The sequence below is a fragment of the Pseudorca crassidens genome, chromosome X, assembly GCF_039906515.1.
Source record: "Pseudorca crassidens isolate mPseCra1 chromosome X, mPseCra1.hap1, whole genome shotgun sequence".
In the NCBI taxonomy this organism is placed as follows: Eukaryota; Metazoa; Chordata; class Mammalia; order Artiodactyla; family Delphinidae; genus Pseudorca; species Pseudorca crassidens.
Genome location: NC_090317.1, coordinates 125,076,959 through 125,103,071, shown reverse-complemented (window position 1 = coordinate 125,103,071; position 26,113 = coordinate 125,076,959). Strand labels below are relative to the sequence as shown.

The window sequence follows — 26,113 nt, the reverse complement described above, 5'->3', positions numbered from 1 at the left end:
ATGATGATGATGAGACACGGAATATGAAGATGATACAATTTATTCCAATACTAGAGTAAACACACGCCCTGAACTTGCTGCCTTATCTTTATTGCATCGTCCAGTAAGCGCCCGTTTCTGCCCAGGCACCGCAGCCACTGTACAACAATCACATTTTATCACGCGTGCTTCCTTCGTGACTGTTGTCAAAAGACGTCGAGCGGTGCCTGGGCCTGCTACATCAGATAAGGATGTGAGGGCAGGTCGTTTATTTGGGAGGTGTTTGGAGGAAGTGGGAAGAATGAGAAAAGCAAGCAAAACAGAGCATTAGGTTTGCAGTGTGGGCATCTGGGGCTCAGACACACTGGTGAATTTCTAAAACTTCATGTAGAACAGAGGTCAACAAATTATATCCTGTGGGCCAGACCTGGCCTGTTTTTGTAAATAAAGTCTTATGGGCACGCAGCCCCACTTATTTGTTTACTTATTAGCTATGGCTGCTTTTGTGCTACAAGGGCAGAGTTGAGTATTCGTGACAGAGACCACACAGCCTAAAAGAGCTAAAAGTACCTAACAATGTCTAGCTCAGTACTGACAGAGTGTGCTTACGCCTGGTGTAGAACTTAGCCCCACCTTGTCCTGATGGATGGAAGCTGGAATATTTATTCACTGACCCCTTCCTATAGGTGAAGAGTTTGCCCCTGCAGCACCTGGACTGCATCTAAGCAACTTAAAAGAAATCTCTGATACAGAAAACTGGGAGACCACTCAACCAGGACCCTTGAAGAGAGACCACTGGTGGACATCGAACTCCCCCTATAACTACACCACAAGCACATGTTGGCCAACGAGGACGTATCAAAAGCAGCTGCTACAGTGCTGGTACCCCGCAAGGATTAGCTTTTTCTCACCCGCTAATATTTGTTTTCCTTTGATCAACAAGAAAGCTTCGCTATTGTCCCTTTCCCATCATCCAGAAAGTTCTGTATATCCCAGACATTTCAATTTCAAAAGTTAGGGGTGTGTATGTGTGTGTGTACATGTGTACAACTGTGCCCCAACAGTCGACAGAGAATTTAACCCAGTAGGAACCCCCAGTAGACACAAAGGGACAGAGCTCACAGGGGCCCCCCTCCAGCCAATGTCTTGTAAATAATGTCTGTAACCTGACAGCAAGGGCAAGCTCCACGGAGCTGAATGTCTCCTGAGAGAACATTTGCCATTTGATGTTACTTTAGATGTTCCTGATCAGTAATTATGTACAAAACTGTAACTACTCCGTAATCTAATTAAGAGACATTTTAGAATTGAATTGTAAGAGAATGACAGGTGTGGGCTTCCCTGGTGGCGCAGTGGTTAAGAATCCACCTGCCAGTGTAGGGGACACAGTTTCGAGCCCTGGTCCGGGAAGATCCCACATGCCACAGAGCAACTAAGCCCGTGTGCCACAACTACTGAGCCTGCGCTCTAGAGCCCGTGAGCCACAACTCCTGAGCCCGCGTGCTGCAACTACTGAAGTCCGCACGCCTAGAGCCTGTGCTCCGCAACAGAAGAAGCCACCGTAATGAGAAGCCCGCGCACCGCAACAAAGAGTAGCCCCCGCTCGCCACAACTAAAGAAAGCCCGCACGCAGCAACAAAGACCCAACGCAGCCAAGAAAAAAAAGATGTGTACTTAAGATTTAATAAAATTAATAATTAAAAAAAAAAAAAGAATGACGGGTGCGTTGGGGCCACAGTGCTGTACCGGGACCAAAAATAGAGGTTGTCATTGCAAAGCAATGGGCCCAAAACGAAAAGTGAAGATGAAATTCAGGAAATGGAGCTCCCTTCTCTAACATCACCCCAGATGAGAGTCTCCCGCCAATGATCTCTTCACCACATCCTCAACTGTAAGTCATAACCACTTACGTCATTAAGTGTACTGTCTATTTCCCAGTAGTAAGTATTTTGAGTCTATATGGACAGCATTTCTTTTAAGTGATTGCCTCTGAAAAAAACAGAAGACAGAACCTAAGGAATCTAGGGTTAGAAGGACTCTGTCACATACTCTAACTTTCTTTCTGCCTTTCTAAGGTTTTCCAGCTTTCGTTCATCCACCAACTCTAATGGATGAGCAGAGGAGTAGCAAAAAGTGGTTGATTTGGAACAAATATATAATTCCAAGCTTGGAAGAATTTCTACTCTTAGAATTGATGATTGAAGGGAAGGATGTAGGGAAATGGTCCCTGATTGTATTTTGCTTGGGGGTTCGTGTCCTGATGGCCACATGGCTCCCAGCTCAGCTGTACTAAGGGCTGAAAGTCTTGGTGACAGAAAACAGAGGGGTGGTTGGATTTTATTGTAAAACATTCGAGAAAGAAGCCTTCCCAAACCCTAAAATGAATGTCCCAACACACAGCTTTTCAATGCCCTCTGTGCCTCAAAACAAATGTTCTGTTGGATTTCAGTTAGGTTTTCTAAGTTCACTTGAATCATCTTTGATGCTGTACTTCTGATATTTGAAGACCTAAGTTTTAATAAGCATTTGCTTGGCAGAGTTGTGAGCTTTAAGCTTAAATGAAGGGATAGATTGAGTAATAAATGCAGTGCCTAGAATACGTGATTATGGCGGGTTGTGTAACTGTTGAGAGCAAGCCAAAATAAAGAAAGAAATATTTAGTGTAAGGAACAACTTCTGACGATAAATCATTCCTGCCACATCTATTTGAAATGAGAAAAAGCATACAGAGTATGGATATCTTTTGCTGTTAGATGGAAACCCTGGGTCCCATGCCTGGGTTGAGCCATCAGCTTCCCTGCCCTCGTGCTTTCCCTGGAGAAAGGCCAGTAGACAGTTGCATTTTCTTCCTAAAAGGTTTTAGGAATCTATAAAACATTTTGAAATTAGATTTTCTGTGGGACTTTGTGGGGTTTTTTGCGGTACGCGGTCTCACTGTTGTGGCCTCTCCCGTTGCGGAGCACAGGCTCCGGACGCGCAGGCTCAGCGGCCATGGCTCACGGGCCCAGCCGCTCCGCGGCATGTGGGATCTTCCCGGACCGGGGCACGAACCCATGTCCCCTGCATCGGCAGGCGGACTCTCAACCACTCTGCCACCAGGGAAGCCCTGTGGGACTTTTTGACTTTTTATTCCTGAAAGAGATGGTGGTCCCAGTTAGAAGAGGTGGATGTCAGGGAGGCAAGAATGGTAAAAGCCTACATCCAGGCTGAATATTTGGGGATTTATCAATACAAATCTCATTCATACAAGTGGAGAATTAGGAGTGAGAATAGAACCCTTTTTTCCCCTGAGAATAAGGCTTTTGGGTTTGTGTTCTCAGAAATGCCTGTGAGACTAAACAATGAAAAAAATGATAAGGATCATACTTCTACAGCGTGTGATTAGAACCTCTTTTGTCTCTCCAAATGCAGCCCTGGTCTTCACTCAGCAGGGCTAACTGAGATCTTCCAATTCTTCTTTTTAATTTCCATCTTTCCCAAAAGTTTTCTTCCTGTGATCTGTTCTTCCACCCCTCTTCTGTGATCTCTGAAAACACGTTGGTTTCTTTAGAACTTCGCGAGAGTCAAAAGAACTTGCATTTCTGAATCCCTGCAGTCTTCACATCACAGGGGAAGGAAGCAAGAAAAGAGCAAGAACCCCTGTTAGCGAGGGACGCAGCGAACCCAGACTTTTGCGAGTGCCTGAGGACCATGCTTAGGGGGGTGGACCGTGAGGGCCAGATCAATGTGCAGAGCTGTTGCCTTCTTCCTAAAGGAATAGGTAGGAAAGAATGGCTGGAGTTGAGCAAGAGATGACTCAGTCGGCATTTGGGGGAAGGTAGGGTCCATTTAAGGAGCATCGAAATGTTTTTTAGAAGTGTGGATGTATTTGAACCACCTCATTTCTGGAGGGTTCTAGTTAGTTCCATCTTCTCTCTCTTCCTGTATTTGTCTCCAAAAATGGGGAGAATTATGTGTGTGCATCTATGTGTGTGTGTTGCTATGGAAACTTTTACGTGCGCCTGCTACAGGGATGCATGCTCGATTGCTTGCTCACTCAGAAATATTCATGATGCAGCCCTAAGGCAGTTGGAAATATCAGTGTGCAGACTTGTAGTCTTACCATCGCTATGTTCTGGGAGGTAAAGAGAAAGCAGTACCCACAGACCTTGGCCAGTTCAAGTATCTACGAGAGTTTTACCTCCAACACGCGGTCCATTGTCCCTGGCCAACTTGTGCTGTGCAATATAGCTTGTTAATCAGATTTCCAACATCGTATCCCTTTACGGCTGAAGACTGCATTTCATCTCAGGCTGAAGGCCTCAACGAATGAAACTCACATTTTGTATAGCTTTATGTGGTGTCTCCTAAAAAAAGTGTTTATCTCCTAACAATTGTTCCTTCACATTTTAGCAGCAGACCACTCTGATTGACATTTTAACTGCTTTTTCCTGTTGGACCAGGCTCCGTGCTGGGAAATTGTCCAAATGTTAGGGCTTCATTCTCACATGAGAAGTAGCTGGTCCACAGCTCACATGGACCCAGTCTGACTTTTCAAAATAGATTAAAATAAAATTGTAGTTTATGAGCCATCAGGAAAAATTATCTGTTTACTTTTGAGAAATGGAGACGGTGTGTTGAGTTTCAGCCAAAAGTCTAGCACTACTATGTTGTAAGGTGACACCTCACAGGTTTTCATGCAACATTAAGTGAATGTATTCCAATTTAATGCAAACAACGGGGAAGGAAAACATGCATGCTTATTCTACATAAGGTCCTTTCCATGGGTAGTGTCTAATGGAGGGATCTGATTTTATACCAAGTGAATGGTTTAAACTGACACTAAATCCGAGCTACCAAAAAACAAAGAAACAAACAAAAGAAAAAAGCCAAAATCAAAATTAGGACAGATGAGTCCCTTGTTTTCATCACAGTTGCATGATACAATTTCTATTTACTTTTGCACTAAGGTACTAAAAAGCACTGATGTACTCTTCCCATTTCTTTATGAAAAGGTCCATTTGTGTAATGACAATCACATCTGAAATTGAATGGTCAAAATAAATGAGTGGAGATGTGAATCAGTGAATTCGTAAGAATGAGTGAATTTTGGTGAACTAGTCAGAAATTCCGTTTACTAGAGTTACATCCACACATCATGTTTGCCTTTGCGGATGTGTATGAATTTAATCTCAGTGGACTGAGTGAATTGAAGAAGCATTTGCCTCCTTTCATTTTCAGCAAATGTGTGTAAATTGTTTTTGTCAGGAATAAATAAGTGGTTTGGCTCCAGCTATATCTACTTGAGGTGGTATCAAAGCACTAGAACAAATTATACTTTTAAAAAGGAAGTATTTTTGAACAGAACACAAAAGAGGTAGCATACAGAGGCAGGAAAAACTAACATCAAGATCGCATAAAATGGAGACGTAACAAAGGAGCTGGTAGGAAGGTGTCATCTTGTAAGATGATGCTGCCATCATTATGCCTGTGCTGAAAGGAGGATTAAGTCGCCTGACGCGCAGAGCTTATTGTGTGTCTGTGCTCTGGCTCTATGTAGAATCAGCGTGATGGAAGTTCTTGCAGAAAGGGAACTGTTCATTTCGGTGAAGTTATTTAACTTTCAGAAACTGCTCATCTTCTGTGGCACATGCATGACTTGAGGTTGACAGGTGACAGATGTGCCCTAAGTGGGGCCCAAGTGAAGTCCTATTGTCACCCTTACCATGGGATCCCAAGCATGAGTCACCTTAATACCCTGGACCAGGCAGACATCTGCTCTTTCACTCCCATGATAGGAGTATAGAAATTTATGGACAGACGTTCATAGAGGAGGAAATGTCCTAAGAGCCCTCGTTGATCTTACAAGGAAAGGTGCATTATAAATATGTGTTTGACCCTGCTGCTTTCACACTGCCTGTATAGGGAACATAGAAAGTGAGCATGATCAAATCTAAGTCCTTTAATATTTGAGGCACCCTGATGATAGACTGCAACCAAAATTGGCGGGGTGGGGAAGCAGTGCCTTGATTCCTTAAGAAAATGTTAATTTTGAAAAGGATTTTTAAAAAGCATGTTTTTTTCTGCTTTAAAATTAAATTGAGTTGTGTCATTCGCTTAGAATGACCTGGACAATTGGGTACAGTGTTCCAGACCTAAAATTTTGCTGATCTCCAAGAAATAAGAAAGTACAGCTTAAGGTGCTTCCCTAGTGGTGCATTGGTTAAGAATCCGCCTGCCAGTGCAGGAGACACGGTTCAAGCCCTGGTCCAGGAAGATCCCACATGCTGCGGAGCAACTAATCCCGTGCGTCACAACTACTGAGCCTGCGCTCTAGAGCCCGCGAGCCACAACTACTGAGCCCATGTGCCACAACTACTGAAGCCCACACGCCTAGAGCCGGTGCTCCACAACAAGAGAAGCCACCGCAATGAAAAGCCCGCACGCTGCAACGAAGAGTAGCCCCCGCTCGCCACTACTAGGGAAAGCTCGTGCGCAGCAACAAAGACTCAACGCAGCCATAAATAAATAAATAAATAAATATTTTAGAAAAAGAAAGAAAGTACAGCTTTAATAGTTTGGATATTTGGAATTAACATAGATTTATTTTTCCCTTCTTCAATCCTTCCTTTCCTTTCTTGCTTTTTTAAAAAAATTTTTCTTGGCAAACTATCTCTCCAGGAAAAAAATCTTATTCCTAGAGGTTATGATTTTTCAGGTTGAGGTAGACTGGCTTTTACAATTACCTTCTTGAAGTTAAGCACTGGCAAACATTCAAGATGAAGCAAGGTGATGAGTATTTCAAAGGCAACCTTAAAATAAGCTAAGGAGGAGAAGAAAAAAAATCTTTGAATTTATTTCAAATACATTATCCATAGTTGCCTTATAATTGGATACCCTAAGCAGAGAAATATGAAGTCATCCATTAGGTAAAAATATCCAAAAATGTCTCACCTATTATTGAGAGTCCATTCTCTCAGATAGTTGACATGGAATATTGGGAACTCTGCTGCACTTTGAGACAAAAACTATCAGCCATTTAACATGGGACCAGTCAGTTCAACATCTCTGAAATGGAAATGCTGATTTACCGTCCTGGGTCTCATGGTTAGGGGCAGATGAAACACTTTTTAAAGAGGAATCTGTGATCCAGGATGCCAGTATTACAAATATCGGTACTATAGTTTTACTCTAGCTACAAAGATGCCATTACTGTGAAATCCAGTAAAGCTCCAGTCACAATGGAGCCACAGTTAAAACCAGTAAGACTAAAGCCCTCCCTTCTGAGCTGTGTAATGACTAGTAAAAATCAATATCTTTGAGTAGGTAGCATTCTCTGTGTCTTTCTGTTTAAACATAATTGGAAATCGTAGTAACATCTATATATTCTTTATTTGTTTACCCCTATGTGATAACCATCTAACTAGTGATCAGTATGCCTTTTTTTAATAGTAAATACGTGCAGTTTCAACCATTAATGGGCCCATGTTCAGGAGTGCTTAAGACCCAATTTTTACCTCGGTATTACCCCATCCATTCAACTGCAGTTACATAGAGAAAAAAATGAATTATTCATTAATATTGTTGACTGACTACAATAACTATGATGTTTTTCTTCCAGCAAAAAGGATAGAAGGGCCTGAGGTCTTTGTGACTAGGCTCACACATGTTATTTATTTATTTATCTATTTAATTTTTTGGCTGCGTTGGGTCCTCACTGCTGCGTGCCGGCCCTCTGCTGTTGCAGTGAGCGGGGGCCACTCCTCGCCGCAGTGCACAGGCCTCCCATTGCGGTGGCCTCTCCTGTCCCGGAACACAGGCTCTAGGCATGCGGGCCTCAGTAGTTGTGGCTCGCGGGCTCTAGAGCGCAGGCTCAGCAGCCGTGGCACACGGGCCCAGCCACTCCACGGCACGTGGGATCCCCCCAGACCAGGGCTTGAACCCACGTCCCCTGCATTGGCAGGCAGACTCTCAACCACTGCGCCACCAGGGAAGTCCCAGGCTCACACATGTTAAACATGAATTAATTATATCCGTGAATGAACGTAAACATGTCACTTTAATCGTAGTTTTGTTATAATAATTTGTGTTTATTTAAAATATAGTAAAACCAATGAGATAGAAAATTTTCTCCAAAATTTCTTTAGGAAAGTACCATTATATTTTCCTGAGACCTAGTATGAGATGATGAAGCTGAGTTAATAAGGTCTATCGCTCAGATATTCTTCCCTGAAGATGTTAAATGTCTCTTTTACGTCTGTCACATTAGATAGGTCTTCTTCCTCATCAGAATGTTTCCATAGCTCTCTGTTACTACGGAGAACAAATTCAGAAACCTAGCTTTAGGCTTCTAAGACCTTCATTGGTTACCCCTCTCGTGTGTGTTCATCCATCCAACCATTTAAGCAACAAATATTTATTGAACATCTAATGTGTTCTGCTAGATACTTTCAAAGACCCTAGTTCAAGGCCTCCTCCTCTTGTTCATGTTTTCCTCATAGAAACTGTTCTCCCCTGTGCGTTCCATTAAAGAAGCTGCCAATCTCCCAATTAACTCAGCATGTGGACCCTCACAAACATTCTCCTCAACTTTTCTTTCCATGTTTCTGTGGGTAGAAAGATATTTCGGGACCCGAGTGAATCCGACCTTCCTGACTATGAAAAGAGCTTAGCAGAAGCAGCCTTGTCAGTGCCTGAGCAGAAGCCTCTCTCTGTCACAAATCACATGCCATCTTAAGGAAAGACGCTCAAGAATTAAGAAACACAAAGCCTGCTTTTAAGGAGTTTATAACTAATGGAGCAAGGATAAATACTATGAGAAACACATACTCTCCAAGGACATCTGAGGTGAAACTAATACAATTTTAAAGAACTTTAGTAAAGCACACAAGATGGGTTCTGTCATAAAGTTAGGTGACTGGATATCAGGGCTGATCGAAAAAGACTCCGTAAAGGAGGGGTGATGCAAGCAGGGTTTGGAATGGTAGGGGAAAGGGCAAATTGGATTTGGCGGTTCCTAAACACAGATGAGAATTGAAGCAAAGTCCAAAGCACACATGAGCAGCAGATTTCGCTTGGCCGGTATATAGGCCAGGGAGCAAGGAGGTCGGAGGAGGGTGTGTTTGTGGTGCTCGCTGTTGGACTTTTATTCAGGGGAATCGTGCTCACCCCTTATTTGCTATCACTGGAACCCTGGGAGGTTGGAGATGGCAATGCACATAGTTGAGGACACATTGCTGTGGTTTCATTGACTACCAAGGTGGTTTACCCTGAAAGTAAGGGAAGAACACCTATCTCTGTACTTGGCGTTGTTCATCTCATTTAATTCAACCACAACGAAAGGAGAAGGGACTTTTCACTTTGCAACAAGAAACTGAAGCTCAATTACATGCCAAAGACAGAGCCCAGACTCAACCTCCAGTCTCTTGGACTCCCAACTCCCCTCTGTCTACTTTTCTGTGCCCTCTCTTTAGAGCAGGGCTTCTCGGTCTTGGCACACTTGCCACGGGTGGCTGGATCGTTCTTTGTGTTGGGGGCTGTCCTGTGCACTGTAGGATGTTTAGCAGCATCTCTGGCCTCTCTACCCACTAGGTGCCAATGGCAGCACCCCGCGCACACTTGTGACAACCAAAAATGTCTCCAGAAATTGCCAGATGTCCCTTGGATGGGAGTGGAGGTAGGGACAAGCAAAACCATCCCTAGTTAAGAATCGCTGCTCTAGGGTATTGTTAAGAGTTTTGAAAAATTTTATGTGAACTTTTATTCTCTTCCACTTTTCGCCACACTCAGAAGTGCAAAAGAGAACGTGGAAACCAGTGTGAAAGCTAAGTTTGTACAACTCAAAATTCTTAAGACCATCACTCAACTTTTTTCCCCAGACCTAATCGTGATAACTTGGAGGTGCTCTTAAAAGAAGAGTTGCTGCATGTAAAATATCTGTTATGAGGCCAGCGTGGAGCCTGAGAGCTCAAGTCACAGAGCAAAGCCAGGCACAGGCTTCTCCTGGGGTCTTCCTTCATAGAGCTGAAGAAGCTGCTGCTTTAGCCATAAATGGTTTGTAAGCCTCTCCTCTCTGGGGGTGTAGGAAGACCCGCTGGGCAGGCATCAGTCTCTTCAACTGAGTTGTTGCCGGCTGCCTTGCTGAATACAGAGGCAAATTCTGATTACTGAAAGCTCCTTGTGATTAGGGACCATGTGTTAGACACAGTGGGGTTATTTAGAAGCACAGCTCATCATTAGCAATCAATGAGTCAGTGATGCAGTCCTCTGCCAGCAGATATTTATTCAGTGCTCCCGCCCACAGGTGTAATAGTCCAATGGGTGTGGATATTCCTGTTCAACGTTATGATTATTTGATTACTTAGCCACAAAACTTTTTGCTTTTGCTTTCATGGTTATAGAATAAACAGAGTTTGTAAAGTATTTTCAGGTTAAAACAAAATAATTAAGGAGGCAACCCTAGAATGTTGCCCCAATCTCATCCAACCCAACTCCTGCTACATAGAATTCGCCACATATGGTAACCAAAGTGGGCTGGCACCGTCACTCCGATCACGCCTAAAACATGCCCAGCAGAAGAACGGTCCTGTATTTCAGCCCTTGGTAATGGGTAAAATAAGGGGCTTGAACCATAAAATTTATAAGGTGTCAGAGCACACTTTTAATATGAAAATACCTCATTAAACTTGCCACTTTAACGTGTTTCCCCTCATCAGCAAGGGGTAATTAGAAAATGGTGGTGATGCTGCTTCAGAACGTAGATCTCGAAAGTATGGCATATTTCTTACTTTTGGTCATATCTCAGAGTCCTCATTTGTAAACTAGAAAATAGTAGTTGTGTGCTGGGATTGGTTTCATCCACTGGGTTACAACGTCCACTAAAATACCGAGCCTGGGCTCCCTTTGGCAGTGTTATGAACACCCAGGCTTAGAATGCTGGCCGAAGACGTGTGTTTAAAAGGACTTAATTTTCTGCAGTTCTTTCTTGCAGATAACCTGCCCGTAACTAATTATTGAGCTATTACATCTTTCAGGGAATACTGCCCTTGTAGATAATTCCAGAGGAGGCTGGATGATGAGATAATTAGATCAGTAGGGAAGCAAAATTTCTTCTTTCTCCTTCTCTCTTAAAGATTATATGAAAACTTTTCATATTTACACACTTCCCTTTTTACTGCATTGTTAATAATTATTGGCCATCTCTTATTTATAGCGGCACAGTGGTTAATCTTCTTTATATGAAGTCACGTGTGTGCATATAAGGGGCCTTGTTTACAGATTAAAGGGGCCAACAAGGGTCCTGGGGGACTTGCAGTGTTTTCTTTGTTTTGTTTTTCCTGTCTCCACATTTGCATTCCCAGTAGAATGCTAAAAAAGTTCCTGCCCTAGGGAACCTCCTGAAAAATTGAAGCACTCAACAGCCTGTGGCAGGGTAGGGACAGGTGGCGCAGGAAAATGTCCCCAGGCTCTAGGCTTCCCATGTGCCCTTGGCAACACCTGGCCCAGAGAGAATGTACTGGCAGATCGTGCCTCTTGGGAACATGCATTTCAAGTTTCAAACAAAATGGTGTGCATGGCGTGTCCCTTGGCGGGCATTTCCTGCTCACAGGAAGAAGGTCTCCAGTAGGCGAAGCTCTCAATTCCCATGGAGGGAGCCTTCCAAGGTCAGGTGCTTGCAGGGGGACAGGCTGGGTGAAGGGGGCGAGGGAGCAGGGGGAGGTGCTAATCCTTTTCTTTAGTGTGTCAAGAAAGAAACAGTTTAAAAGAAAAAAATTGTAGACCCAGGATATGAATTAGACAAACCTACCTTGAAATGCTGGCTCTGTCCAGTTAGTAGCTAGATTACTTTGGGCAACAGATCTAGCAGTTTCCTCATTTGTGAAATGGGTATAGGAACAACCTTATAGGGTTAGATCATTAAATATAAAAATTCTTCCACCAACAGTGCACAAGGGTTCCCTTTTCTCCACATTCTTGGTAACACTTGTTATTCCTTATCTTTTTTTTTTTGTGGCCTCTCACCGTTGCGGCCTCTCCCGTTGGGGAGCACAGCCTCCAGACGCGCAGGCTCAGCAGCCATGGCTCACGGGCCCAGCCGCTCCGCGGCATGTGGGATCTTCACAGACCGGGGCACGAACCCGTGTCCCCTGCATCGGCAGGCGGACTCTCAACCACTGCGCCACCAGGGAAGCCCTCCTTATCTTTTTGATAATAGCCGTTCTGACAGGTGTCAGGTGATATCTCATTGTGGCTTTAAATTGCATTTTGCTAATAATTAGTGGTGTTGAACATCTTTTCATGTGCCTGTTGGCCATCTGTATGTCTTTGGGAAAATGTCTCTTCAGATCCTCTGTTCAATTTTTTTTTTTTTTTTTTTTTTTTTGTGGTACGTGGGCCTCTCACTGTTGTGGCCTCTCCTGTTGCGGAGCACAGGCTCCAGACGTGCAGGCTCAGCGGCCATGGCTCATGGGCCCAGCCGTGCCGCGGCATGTGGGATCTTCCCGGACCGGGGCACGAACGCGTTTCCCCTGCATCAGCAGGCGGACTCTCAACCACTGCGCCACCAGGGAAGCCCCCTCTGCTCATTTTTTAATCTGGTTGTTTGTTTGTTTGTTGTTGAGTTGTATGAGTTCCTTGTATATTTTAGATATTAGCCTCTTATCACACACATGATTTGCACATTTCTTCTCCCATTTAGTAGGTTGCCTTTTCATTTCCTTCGCTTTGTGGAAGCTTTTTAGTTTGATGTGGTCCTATTTGTTTATTTTTGCCTTTGTTTCCCTTGCCTTTGGAGTAAGATCCACAAAAGCATTGCTAACGCTGATGTCAAGGAGGTAATGTTTTCTTCTAGGGTTTTTATGGTTTCAGGTCTTACATTCAAGTCTTTAATCCATTTTGAGTTGATTTTTGTGTACGGTGTAAGATAGTGGTCTAGATTCATTCTTTTGCATGTGGGTGTCCAGTTTTCCCAGCACCATTTATTGAAGAAACTGTTCTTTCTCCATTGTATATTCTTGGCTCCTTTGTTGTAAATTAATCGTCTATATGTGTGTAGGTTCATTTCTGTGCTCTCAATTCTGTTCCACTGATGTGTTTGTTTCTATACCACTACCATACTGTTTTGAGTACCATAACTTTGTAGTGCAGTTTGAAATTAGGGAGTGTGATACCTTCAGCTCTGTTCTTTCTCAAGATTTCTTTGGCTATTCAGGGTCTTTTGTGGTTCCATACAAACTTTAGAGCTAGTTTTCTAAATAGAACTATAGTTCTATGAAAAAAGCCATTGTAATTTTGGTCAGGCTTGCGTTGAATTTGTAGGTTGCTTTGGGTGTTCTGGTGTTCCTTGTTCTTTAAGGCTCAGGATACAGCTGTTTTACCCTCTCATGTCTCTACTAGGAAATGAGTTCCTCCTTGCAGAGTTTAGGGTAGATTGATGAGATTATATCTGCAGAGTGGCTTTATCTCTTTGGGTGAGGCCCCCTTTGCAAGTGCACATTTTCCTCATCATGACCATTTGTGCCTCTATGAAATACTGCCAAAGGGAACAAGAGGAGCCTGCCAGAAAGAGAAATTTCTTAGGGCAAGAGATGAAAAAGAAATGGAGCAAAGGGCAAGATTTTAAAAAAAAAGAAGAAAGAAAAGTAATTGCAAGAAAGAAATTAGAACAATTATATAAACAGAGATTGGCTTCAAGGACACAGGGCTAAAATCCCAGACTCAGAGGAAGGCAGGCCGTGGGTGAGAAGAAAAACACAACAAAACCCTCTGAGAGTTAGAATGGCAAATTCTCCAGGGCTGATTGGAGAGGTTCCAGAATAGGAGCTTTAGGCAGGCTACATTTAAAGAAAAGAAAAAAGAAATGAAAATGGAAAAGCAAAATTCCCAATATGCCTTTGCATTTTTGACTGTATCTCCCAGAAAAGAGTTTTTAGCCATAAGATATTGGATATCAATGGGAGAGTAATACACATGCAATATAATGGCATAAATAGAATATAAATAGTGATTATGGATTTTGCAGCCCACTAAAGAAGTTTATTATGTTTCTTTTTCTTTTTTAAGAAGAACCGTGAAGAACCTTTTTTTAAAAAAAACCCATTGCTGCACATGGGTTTTCTCTAGTTGTGGCGATCGGGGGCTACTCTTCATTGCGGTGTGCGGGCGTCTCATCGCGGTGGCTTCTACTGTTGCGGAGCCCAGGCTCTAGGCCCGTGGGCTTCCGTAGTTGTGGCGTGTTCTTGTATGCAGTTCCTCTTCCTTTTCAACTCATTCCTGTGTGCTCTAGACAAAGCTACTTTCAGCTCGCTCCTTCTTCTCACTAAAATGAGAGTGGCCTGTGTTAGGTTGTCTTGTGTGTCATGATTGATGGCTGGCATCCTTTCTGTGAATAAAGCCTATGATCTTAATGACTTCAGGAGTTCACATCAGAAACATGTATCACAGCATGAAGCTAACTTAGACTTTGAACTTGCAAGTGATGATGAATTCGACAACTGGGTTTGCAGTTAAATGTTTTTTTAAAGCCTATGAACAAAACATGTTTTGATGTGGATGTTTTCATTAAATAAACTGAGCAGTTGATCACTTATGCACTTTTTTGTTGTGGGTATAAATTAAGTTTCTGTTTTTCTATAAGAAGCATCTTGAGATCACAGAACAGGTGACTTGGGGGTCCTGAGACACTGTTATGGAGTTAGATGGTCAACTCAGGTAGCAATACCCAGTACTTTGGGGGCAGTGTTGCTTGCTTACTCCTTACTATCTGGAGGTGAGAGAGAAAAGAGGGTGTCTCTGGAAACAGCCATTCCTGAATGCTGGCTTCTTTGGGAGCTTCCCAGTGGTGTGGCGTGTGGTGAATTTGCCCAGCTGCTTTAGGGACCTTGCCAGCCCCACTGTAGCTAGCTCTTCTGCTCCCCTCACCCTCCCACCTACACCCCTAGGCCTTGCCCTGAGCCTCTCCCCTCCCGGGAGAGAGGTTCCGCATCTGTGCCTGATTTAAATATCCATGCTAGATATTTGCAGTCAGTGAATCTAGAAGGGCCAGTAGGGACCTGGTTTAATTCCCACACTAACCATGGCCCAGGGACTGCAGCTCTGGTCTCTTGATTCTTAGTGTAGTTCTTGTGCTTGTTCAGCAAACATGTGAGTACCTACTGGACATCAGTTATGGGTATAATACCGAACAAGACCACAAATTTCATGCTTTGGGCAGCCAACAGAGCCCAGAACATATAGACAAGTCACCAGGCAAATTAACAAAAAGAATGGGGGGTATAAAGAAATCTGGGAGGAGCACCTGATCCTGTCCCAAGGGTCTGGAGCAGTCCAACAAAAAACTATAATGCGAGCTACATATGTTATTTTAGTTCGCCTGCTAGCCATATTTTAAAAATAAAAAGAAATTGTGAAATTTAATAGTATATTCTGCTTAACCCAATATATCCAAAGTAGTATCATTTCAATATGTAATCAATTTTTTAAAATTATTAATGAAACATTTTATATATTTCTCCTATTAAGTGTTCGAAAACTGATGTGTATTTTACACTTACAGCACACCTCAGTTCAGACTCGCCACATTTCCAGTGTTCAGTAGCTACATGTGGTGAGTATCTACCGTATTGGACAGAGCAGATTGATAGACTGTTTCTCGGAGGATGAACCATTAAGCCAGAAGGATAATAAGTCAGCTGGGAGAATGAATGGAGAGCTGGAGAAGGCTTCTAGGCTTCAGGGGCCAGAAATCTTAAACCCTCCAAGATAAGAGAAGGCAGATATCTTTCAGGAAATGTGTGGAATTCATTGCAGCCTCTCTTGGAGTACAAGGGTTGCCATGTATAGGGACTCAGAAGTTAGGCACAGGAGTAGGTTGGAGAGAATGAACATGAGTTCAGTTTTGGATGTGCTGAGTTTGAGTTGCCTGTGGACAACCAAGTGGAGGTGTGAGATGGTAAGGAATTCAGAGACCTCACTGTGGACTGGACTAGAGTGCAGAAGCTTCCAGAAGGAGGTGAGAATTTAACCAGCATTTTAAAGGATGGCTAAAGTCAATGCCTTGTACCCCACATGGAGTATAGGTTCCACTGAGTTGGAGTTCTCAGTTTTTGTCATTCAACACAGAGGAGCAGACACAATAAAGTTCATTATTAGAACCATCACAAGTTTAGGCACACCAATTCAGCCTGTATGTTTCCTTCACACCTCACTATCTTCCATAAACAAAGTACGGCTCCTTGTCATGCTGGAATGGCATTTGGCTGTAAGATACCAGAGCGTTTATTGGAATATTTATATTCTAATCTTTCATGAAATGAAGGTCAATTCCCCTGTGCTTTAGGGGAATTGTGTAAATTTTAAATTTTTAGGAAAGAACATTCACTGAAATGCACAGTTTTTACCGTGTAGTTTTGTGGTCCATGCCTAAGTCAAGTATACTGAATTTAATCACACTTATTAGTCTTTTTCACCCAAATTGTTTCTAAGTTTTTTTTTTTTTAATCCTCTAAATTTACATATAAACTTCTGATACAGAATCTGGTTTTGGGCAAAAGTACAATTTTTTGATTTCTTTTTTTTTTTTTAGTGAGAGGAAAGTAAATAGCATGCTATACCCATAAAAATTAAATACATTTATTTGAAAGGGCCAATGACTCACCAGCATCTTGGAAACTCCTTTCTGCCATGATCTTAGCAACTAGTAGGAGTGGTATGGACTCACAATTGCAAAAGTATGGAATTTGTTGCGCCAGTAGAATGATAGTAAATGAATGTAATGCTGAGCATCAGAACTTACGGTGGACGAATAAGACAGTTTGGAAAGGATTTGACTTAATCTCCTTTCCAGAGGCAATGACAGAAGGTGTATATTTTTATTCCATTCTTAAAAATTGATGAACCTAAAGGATGAAATTTTAAAAGAAAGAAAGAAGTTAATTGCTTACAAAAGGCAATTACTGCCTCTTCCTGCTGGGTCCTTGGAGCCCAGCTAAGACTGTAAAATACCAGATGAGTGGGGCTGCTGGGGCAGAAGGAGAAATACACAGGCCGCCCATAAACCTGCGTGCCAATGGCTGTGTTTCTGGGTTGTTTGCATTGGAAAGGGCACGGACTGTGCTCTTATCTCTGCTATGGCTTGGAAGTAAAGATTCACCAAGGATTGGTAGTGCTAATATCATATATTTTATGGCTGCAATTCATTATGGAGCCTCCCCGTCAAGGGGCTTCCCTGGTGGCGCAGTGGTTGAGAGTCCGCCTGCCGATGCAGGGGACACGGGTTCGTGCCCCGGTCCGGGAAGATCCCACGTGCCGCGGAGCGGCTGGGCCCGTGCGCTGTGGCCGCTGAGCCTGCGTGTCCCGAGCCTGTGCTCCGCAACGGGCAAGGACACATGGTGAGAGGCCCGCGTACCACACACACACACACACAAAAAAAAATCCCCGTCACACAAAATGGCTGTAAGAGCCACTTTTCGTTTTGCTGCCAAAAGGACCATTTGGTTTCTGCTAATTTCGTTACAGGTATAATCAGATGATGTTTGCTTATTGCTCTCGGTAATTTCACTGTCCTAAATACCACAGCTTCAATTGTGCCCTAGAAAAACTCCAGAGTTGAGTTTCATTCAACTCTGTTCATTGAGCTCCAAGTTTAGGCAAATCCTATGCTGGTGGTCCATGACTTACTCGGATATAAGGAAGTTTGGAACCTGTGAGAGAACTGTATATCTGTAGGATACAGGGTCACTTATGCCATAAAATGAATGACGTCAACTGGACTTGTACTACTCTTCGTACAAGTAGGGTCTCCAGAGAGACCCTGGAGATCTCTCTCTCTTTCTCTCTCTCTCACTGCCCTCCCAGCCTCCCCACGCTCCCATCCCCCATCTAGAGTGCACTGTAATATAGGAGCAGTAGAAGTGATGTCCGGAAGGTGCTCATTACTCTGGAGCAGAGGTTGGCACGCTTTTTCTGTAAAGATCCAGATAGCAAATATTTTAGAATTTGCAGGCCACATAGTCTCTGTCAAATTATTCAACTCTGCCATTTTCACACCAAAGCAGCCATAGACATTACTTCAATCAATGGGCATGGCCATGTTCCACTAAAATTTCAATTACAAAACAGGCAGTGAGCCGAGCCCATGAGCTGTGGTTTGCTGAGCACTGATGTGGGGAATAGAGGGAGGAGACAGCACCGCTGGCTGTGAGTCCAGCCTCCTTTGGGAAGGAGACAGCAGAGGAAACGGTTCTAACAGGATGCATACGATTTCCCTAGGGATACCTGTTTTCAATCTAGTTTGTTCTTGGTTGCTTTCAAATGATCTTATGGATACGTTTCCTATCATCAGCTTTTGTACATGTTCCTGGAGAACCATGACCAAGTGATTGTTTTGTGTTCTTACAAAGTTTAGGTGAGTTCTAAGACACAATATGTGCTCAATAAATCCTTTTGGAGGGAAGTAGGGTAGAGGCTTCGAGGAAAGTTTCCCAGAGCTTTCAAACTCTGCTCTGCTAAAGAATCAATATCTCAGGCAAAGATTAGGGCCAAGCCATGGCTTGTGTACCTTGTCTGGAGTTGTGGCTGCTGATATGGTTTCTAAGATAGACACTGACCCCAGGATACTGCCAAGAGAAGGGAGCCCTTTGATTCCAGATCGTAAGGGACGCTCTCTGCTCATTTTGAAAGGAAAGGAGTTACAGCTCCATTTAATGGAGATGACCTTGAATGTGAGGTGCTACCTTTGTTCAGGGGACATACTTTGTTATATTTTCCTCATTCAGACCAGTCCGCATGGACTCTTTTGCCTTGATCTGGGTCTCCCAAGGTCAGTGTCAGATAAGGAGTAGGTTCTGACGTCCATCCTGGTAAATCCCTGCCAGACTGACCTCAATGGCGTCACAGACACCTGTCAACTGCTATCCATCTAGGAGCCCCAAGTTGAAACCTCCAACAGAAATAGTTTACTTCCTGTTTCTAAAACATGCTAAGGCTCACTACTCAAAGTGTGCTCCTGGGACCAGCAGCATCAGTACTACCTGGGAGCTCTTTAGAAATATAGACTCTTGAGCCCCACCCTAGCCTTGCTGAATCTGAACCCGAAGCGTAACAAAATGCTCAGCTAATTCGTGTGCACCTTAAAGTTGGAGAAGCTGTTTTGTAAGAGGCACTTTTCATCATAAAAGGCTTTTCAGCACTGTTCTAATAGATGTATCATTTAGTTGCTAAAATCTCTTTCCTGGAAATAGTAACAGTTGTAGTATTTATTATCATTGTCAGAGGAACAGATTTTTAAGACTTGTCTAATAAAAACTTAGCATGTCCGACATGGTTACAATATAGATCTTTCCCACTTGCCAGTCTGCATGCTTTGTAAATAAATGTCTTCCTTGTTGTGGAAGTAATTACTCCAAGATGTAGAAATACTGAGCGCTTACTGTCTTCCCAGTATTTTCAGCTCATTGCTTCTCTATGACACATCTTGGGAAATACATGATGGGTTTTGTCCTACTTTATAAAATGATTGTGTTTGGACATAAAAATGTAGCAGAGCTTACATGTGGCCATTATTTGAGTTAGGCAAGGAATTTCTGGATCTTTCTCTGTCTTCAGTGATAACATGCCTACCTTTGGAGCAGAGGAAATGAAAAATATGAATGAACTCTAAATGGAAGCTGGGGAAGATGGACAGAAACTAAGCAACCCTAGTAGTGTTACTCGGCACCATTTAGAATATGTTTTCTCCTTCGGATCTTCCCAGTTGTTTCAAGACCAAAAAAACAGTAGTAGGGTGGTGCCGAGTGGCAGATAGATCTTTTCAAGTGTATCTGTTCATGTCCTCTATGAGGTTTCTTGTGTTCTCCACCCTTATACATTTTGGATGCCCTTGAAGATGTGTAGATATTGAGAAACCTAGGGAAATAATGAATTCCCCTTTGATATCTGGGCAGGGAGTATTTTAAAAATTTAAATTTCTGCAGTTTGCATCATGTACACAAATTTGTTGCTTCTGTATTAATCACTGAGGAAAATGAGGAGAAGCCATGAAACTGCATGATGCGTTCAGACTTGTGACAGGGCGAGGCGATGGTCATGTAAATGCGGGAACAAAGCCATGCGTCTCTGTATGAAATAGCGCTAAATGAAAAGCCACCAGAAATCTTCCTAGAATTAGAGAAAAAGAAAGCATACTAGGGAATTCCTTGGCGGTCCAGTGGTTAGGACTCTGCACTTTCACTGGCAAGGGCCCGGGTTCCATCCCTGGTTGGGGAACTAAGATCCCACAAGCTGTGCGACATGGCAGAAAAAAGCACACTAAGACGATGTGTCTTGTTGATATTATAAATAACCCATTAAAAATATCACACATGCAGTCTAGCTCTGGGGAAGGGAGCCAGACAACACATTTTCGCATTCCAGCATGCTTAGGTGTGCCGGAGTGTGCTGTAACTCTCTGGCTTCCCGTGTTAAGGGTGCAGCAGGTGCAGTCTAAACATCTGTTCTTTAAGGATTATAAATCAGCAGTAAAGGAAGAAGTCTCCAGCAGGCACTGAAATAGCAAACCAAACTCGAGCGTATTTTCAATGGAAAATAGACACATTTTTGCTTGGAAAATGAATGACCTTTGGTGGTTTAAAAATGTGAATAAGGCTAAAACAGTGGTAGATATTATTAGGCATCGTACATCTTGATAATAAAACCCTCTTATAGCATCACATTTGAAAACCCTAAGAAAAATCAGCTCATGATACTCTTTCTACAAGCCCCCCAAAATCTTGATTTGAATTTTGGAAAGCAGCCGCTATAGCAAGTTTTTCTTTACAATTTTAGACTGCCTACATATTACGTATTTGAAACACCACTCATCAGATAGTGGCCCTATTTATAAGACAAGATCAATGGTTCACAGGTTTAAAACTCCCCATAAATACTCAGCTATGTGATGGATTGAACTATAATGTTCTACCTTTGGATCAAATGCTGTGAAAAATAGGAATTTTGCGGAATTTGTGTATCTGGGTTTCTTTCTATCCTGTTAAAGATTATGGCCTTTTAGAAAGAGACCTGTTTAGCTGATGGAGGTGAACATTTTGGAGCTTGAAGGGACCTCAGAAATCATCTAGTCCAGCGCCTTCATGCTACAGATCAGACTCTCGAGGGACAGAAATATAAATGACTTTTCCAAGGTGCCACTGTAAATCAGGGGTCAGCAACTGTGGCCAATGAGCCAAATACAAATTTTGGTGGGCGGCGGGTGAATAACGTTTTTTTGGAGCACAGCTGTGCCCGTTAGTTTACACATTGTCCGTGGCTACTAAAGATCCAGCGGCAGAGTTGAGTAAATACTGCAGAGACCACACGACGCTTGAAGCTGAAAATATTTACTATCGATTCTTTATAGGAAATGTTTGCTGACCCCTGCTATAAATGGTAGACTTAGAACTTATTCTCATGCCTTCCAGGCCAGTGTTCTTCTGTATTCTTTTTCACTTTTAGTTCCCAAAGGGTACATATATAGTCAATGCACTTTCTTCTCTCTCTTCACTTTTATAATCTGTTTCCTTTTATTTCTGCTGGTACCTAATTGAGGATAATTTTTAAGTAATATTTAATTATCTTACTCAGAATGAAAAAGAAAACTTAATGGAATGAGAGATAGCTCTTAGGTACACTTTTAACATAGGATTCTAAAGTCATTAAGCAAGTCTAAGAAGATTAAGAAAACTACAGTCCATATAAGTACATACTTTATATGTTAATCCCTAAAAATTTAAAAATGATCAGAATATATGTGCATGTCCCCAGCAGACAGTGCAAATATAATTTTCAAATGGAGAGCTAACTCGGAAAGTATTTGAATTGTTCATATACGGTTCATGAGGATGTTCCCTGGGAAGCCAGTTGGACTTCTCTGAGCTTGGTGAGTAGCAGTGTTAGGTCATGAGTCATCTGTAAAATAAGTCAAATATGAACATGAATGCTGCCTCTCAAAATGATGTGTTTGCAAAAGCGTTTTCACAACACATTTGAAAATTAGATTAGGCCGTTTGGTAGGTGCAGCCAATGCTGGGTTTCATTACTCATATAATCACTGTTCAGTTCTATGACATGCTGCATTTGCTGGGTCCTGAGGGTGTGTTCGGGTTCCATATTACAGCTCAGAGCGAAAGACTGGGCCCGAGGTGAAGGAGGACATGTATTTAATGGTCAGTATGGCTGAAATTGTTGTCCATGTGGGCTAAATAGAGAGGTGTAAGGAAGACTTCCCTGTTTCCTGATGCCTGAATTTCCCAACGTGGGACTCCTACCTGAGGAGTTTCAGTGAAAGCTCAGGGCAAAGCCCAGTGTCCAGACCACGCCTAGGTAGGGTGAGCCACGAGGCCAGCCTTCCTCATCAATGTTACCAACTCCTATCTGCTTGTCACAGCTCTAGCTCCTCACCAGGACTGGCACAAAAGTCCTCAAAAACATGTTTTGAATGATTGATTGAATGAGTGAATGTACCGTCATGAGGGCACCTGGTGCTTGGAAAAGAAAAAGAGTGCTCAGACTACATTATAGCGCAGAGAGTAAGAAGTGTACTCTAGGGTTGTGACATCATACGCAAGGCCGACCCCAGAACCTTGCAGAGAGGAGTCCATGCTCAGTGAATGTTTGTTGATTGACCTCACAAGTCTCTCTTTGTAGAGGCTTGGCTGTACAATGCCCTTTGTGTCCACTCGGAATCCTCTCTTCATCCGGATGGGCCAATCTTCCCTCCAGTAATTAGCTCAACGCAACTGTCCTGTTTTTTCAAGAGATTCCTTTGCCAGCTCAGATCCCTTCTGGTCTGGCGTTCTCTAGCAAAGGTGAACAACCTAGTCTGGCTGTGCCCAGGATCCTGGCACATCAAGACATCTGTGAGGGGCTTTTTAGCTGGGGTAGAATGTTCTTTGATGTCAAAACCCTCGTTGCGATGCCTGCTGTGTGCCCGTGCCGGCTCCCCCTTGCCCATCCTGCCCTAACAACCAGAGAGTGGGAGCCTCTCATCTGTGACTGGCTCGTTTCCTCATCATCAATTCTAGGACCCTTTTTGTTCTTTCTTCAGGTTGCTGCTAAGTTATTAATTTATGTTCCCATCTTGAACTCTGCCCTTTGAAAAATCCTAGGAGTCTTGGGGCCCAGTCCCAGCTGCCTACAATTATGGCCCTTGGATGAAAGATTCTAGGGACTTGTGTGTCAGCTCAAGTCACACATGATTGAATAAAGAGACAGGATAACTGAATGCACAGGGTAAAGCTTGATTGGATACCAAATCAAATCGCCAAAAAAAATCTATGAAGGAAAAGTATTAGGATAATTGGGGAAATTTGAATATGGACTATATATTAGATAATATTGTATCAATATTAAATTTGAGTGCAATATGGTATTATGGTTTTAAAGGGGAGTATCCTTTTTCTTAAGAGAGAGTTGCTGCAGAATTTGGGGGTGAAATGTCCTGATGTCTATTGGTTCAAGTAAACATTTCACATATGTAAACGGAGACAGAGGGAGTGGACAAAGGAGTGAAGGGAGAGGGGATAAAACCAAATGTTGAAAAATACGAATAATTGATAAACCTAGGGCATAGTTTCTCCACCTCCACATTCTTGACTTCTGGGGCTAAATCATTGTTGCAGGGCCGTCCTGTGCACTGTGGGATATTTAGTGGCATCCCTGGCCTCTACCCACTAGATGCCAGTAGCACACCACCACCCCCAGTTGCGACAACCAAAAATGTCTCCCGTCGCTGCGAAATGTCCACTGGGGGGCAAAATCGCCCCTGTTGCGGTCCTCTGCTCTAGGTGATGAGCACAAGGGTGACTGTTGCCCTCAGCTTTTCTGTGACTGAGATTTTACAGAATGAGAAGTCGGGGGAGCACATAATCCTGGTAACGATTGGGAGCTTGTCATCGGTGAAGAGCCGTTTCCAGCTACGGAAACCTTGAACTAGAGAAATGAAAACGACCTTCTATCAAGGACACTGATGAAGGCTTAAACATTTGGCGTTAGTGAGGTTTAGATTTAAGGCCTTTGATTTTGATCTGGGGCCTCCGAATTGCAATTTTGTCTTCACAAAAGCAGGAGGCTTTCAGGAATGCCGAGGCAGCAAGTTCCTGTCTCGGCGTTGCCTTCTGGGCTGCAGGGTCCTGTCTGTTGAAATCCTGGACCTGCCTAGTCACTGTCATATGGCTCCTTTTGGAGGATGCTCCAGAGTTTGACTGCTGTTCATTCATTCATTCGTCTGTTCAAACAAATGCTATTATAAAACAGTTTCCGTGTGCCAAATCCTGCCCTCAGTTCTGATGTAAAAAGGGACTGTTGTTTTGGATCCAATTACGTCGAGTGTGGGCTTGTTGGTCATGGCTGAATTCAGAGGCAAATCCCGTGAGTCCCACGTCTGTACATTTTCATCATGCAGAGACATAGATTCCCCCTAGCCATTCAACAATAGAAGGTGACATGCAGAAGTTATATTACTGCTTCCATGCATGTATGTGCCCCATCGAAAGCAATGATAAAATTCCTATTTCTGTACTACTTCATAGCCCTCAGTAAACCAAGTATAACAGGACACGTCAGTTAACAAACAGTATATGTTGCACACCTACCATTGCCAAATGTGGATTCCAGGGTTCTAAACATGAAGGAGACTCGCCCCTGTCCTAAGGAAATCACAGTTGGGTAAGAGAATCACAATTGGCAAGAGAGAATTCCAATTGAAGGTGGCAAGGCTAATTAGAAGAGTTCAAGTTGCAATGACTGTATTAACAAATAAGTGTTTATTGAGCACCAACTATGTGCAGTAGGTAGAATTTTGTAAAGTGGTATTAACGCTCAAGAGCTTACAATCTAGGAAGACGTGTATCCCCACAGTTATCGGTAATTATACAAGGTAGACGCTACCTCAGTAGTGCAAACAGTCGCTTCCCACGAGCATAGGGAAACAAGATAATGATTTTAGGGCAGGGGATTCAGGGACTGCTTTCTGCAGTGGTAGCATTTGATATGCGTTTTGGAAGATTCATCATTTTTGGATAGATATGGAGAGGTCAGGGAGTTGGAGTGGGGGAAGGAGAACGTTTTAACCAGAGGGAATAGCATGAACGAAGACATGGAGATATGAACATGGGAAACACGCGTGTTCAGGGAATATAGGTGAGTTAGTTTAAAAGTAGCAGCATATTCTTAGCAAAATTAGTAGGTTGCTCGGCTGGAAAAGAAGATCTGGGCCAGATGATTGAGGGTGTTTATTTTCTGTGTTGACGTGATGTATTACGAGCACCTAGAACAGCACGTGGTACATACAAGGTGCTCAACCAGCATTTGTTATATGCGTTGATTAGGTGCTCAACCAGCATTTGTTATATGCGTTGTAGGCAGGGAGCTATGGTGGCGTTTGTTTTTGGTTTTGTTTTGTTTTGTTTGCCACGCTGCGCGGCATGCATGGGATCTTAGTTCCCCGACCAGGGATTGAACCCGTGCCCCCTACATTGGAAGTGCGGGGTCTTAACCACTGGACCGCCAGGGAAGTGCCGGGGAGCTCTGGTTTTAATGCCTAAGATTCTAGGCCAGGACCATCATGTACCTTGGATTCCTTTATGAGTGCAGTTTCCATTGAACATCTCCTGTGTGCTGACACTAGTCTGAGTAACAGAGATAGAAAGATGGAGGATACGTGGTCCTGGCCTCACGGGGGTGCACCGAGTGTAGCATCTGCACCTGGCATCACGTGCTTACCCGGGAGCCACACCTACAGGCTCGTGAGCACATAGTCCAGCGTTCCAGTGAGAGGGGCTCCAGACCATTGGCTGACTGTTCCCACAGTTAGCTCTGTAACACCCCTCAGGGCATCCTTGGCCATCCCGGCCTGTCTGCATCTATTTTCTCCTGTACAGTACAGGGCTAATTATAATTGTCCTCCCAGATTCACGGTCGGCTATATATGTGGCCTCAGAGTCTTAGGATGTCTTGAGCGCGTCACCGGCTTGTTTACAGAGTGAGGCTCAAGTGTGTATGTGCAAATTTGGGGAAGGAGAACCAGTTAGCTTAAATTTAATTCTCCTGGTAATTCTCCCACATACGCAATTGGGAAACAAGTAATTCAGCAGGCTGGTGAGAGGTTTGCAGTGAAAACCATGGA

At 43.3% G+C, this 26,113-nt stretch overlaps 1 protein-coding gene across 7 annotated transcripts in view; it reads left to right on the top strand.

Moving 5' to 3' along the window:
* FRMPD4 (FERM and PDZ domain containing 4) overlaps positions 1-26,113 on the top strand; it is a 542,135-nt gene that overhangs the window by 326,289 nt on the left and 189,733 nt on the right. Inside the window, exon 1 of one of the 7 annotated variants that reach the window (XM_067722358.1) lies at positions 1,218-1,870. The exons of the other annotated variants lie outside the window; for them this stretch is intronic. Within the exon in view, the coding sequence (XP_067578459.1) occupies positions 1,845-1,870 (26 nt within the window). The 5' untranslated portion in view covers positions 1,218-1,844. Of the gene's footprint in view, positions 1-1,217; positions 1,871-26,113 lie in introns of those variants that run through there. 7 annotated transcript variants of the gene reach the window in all.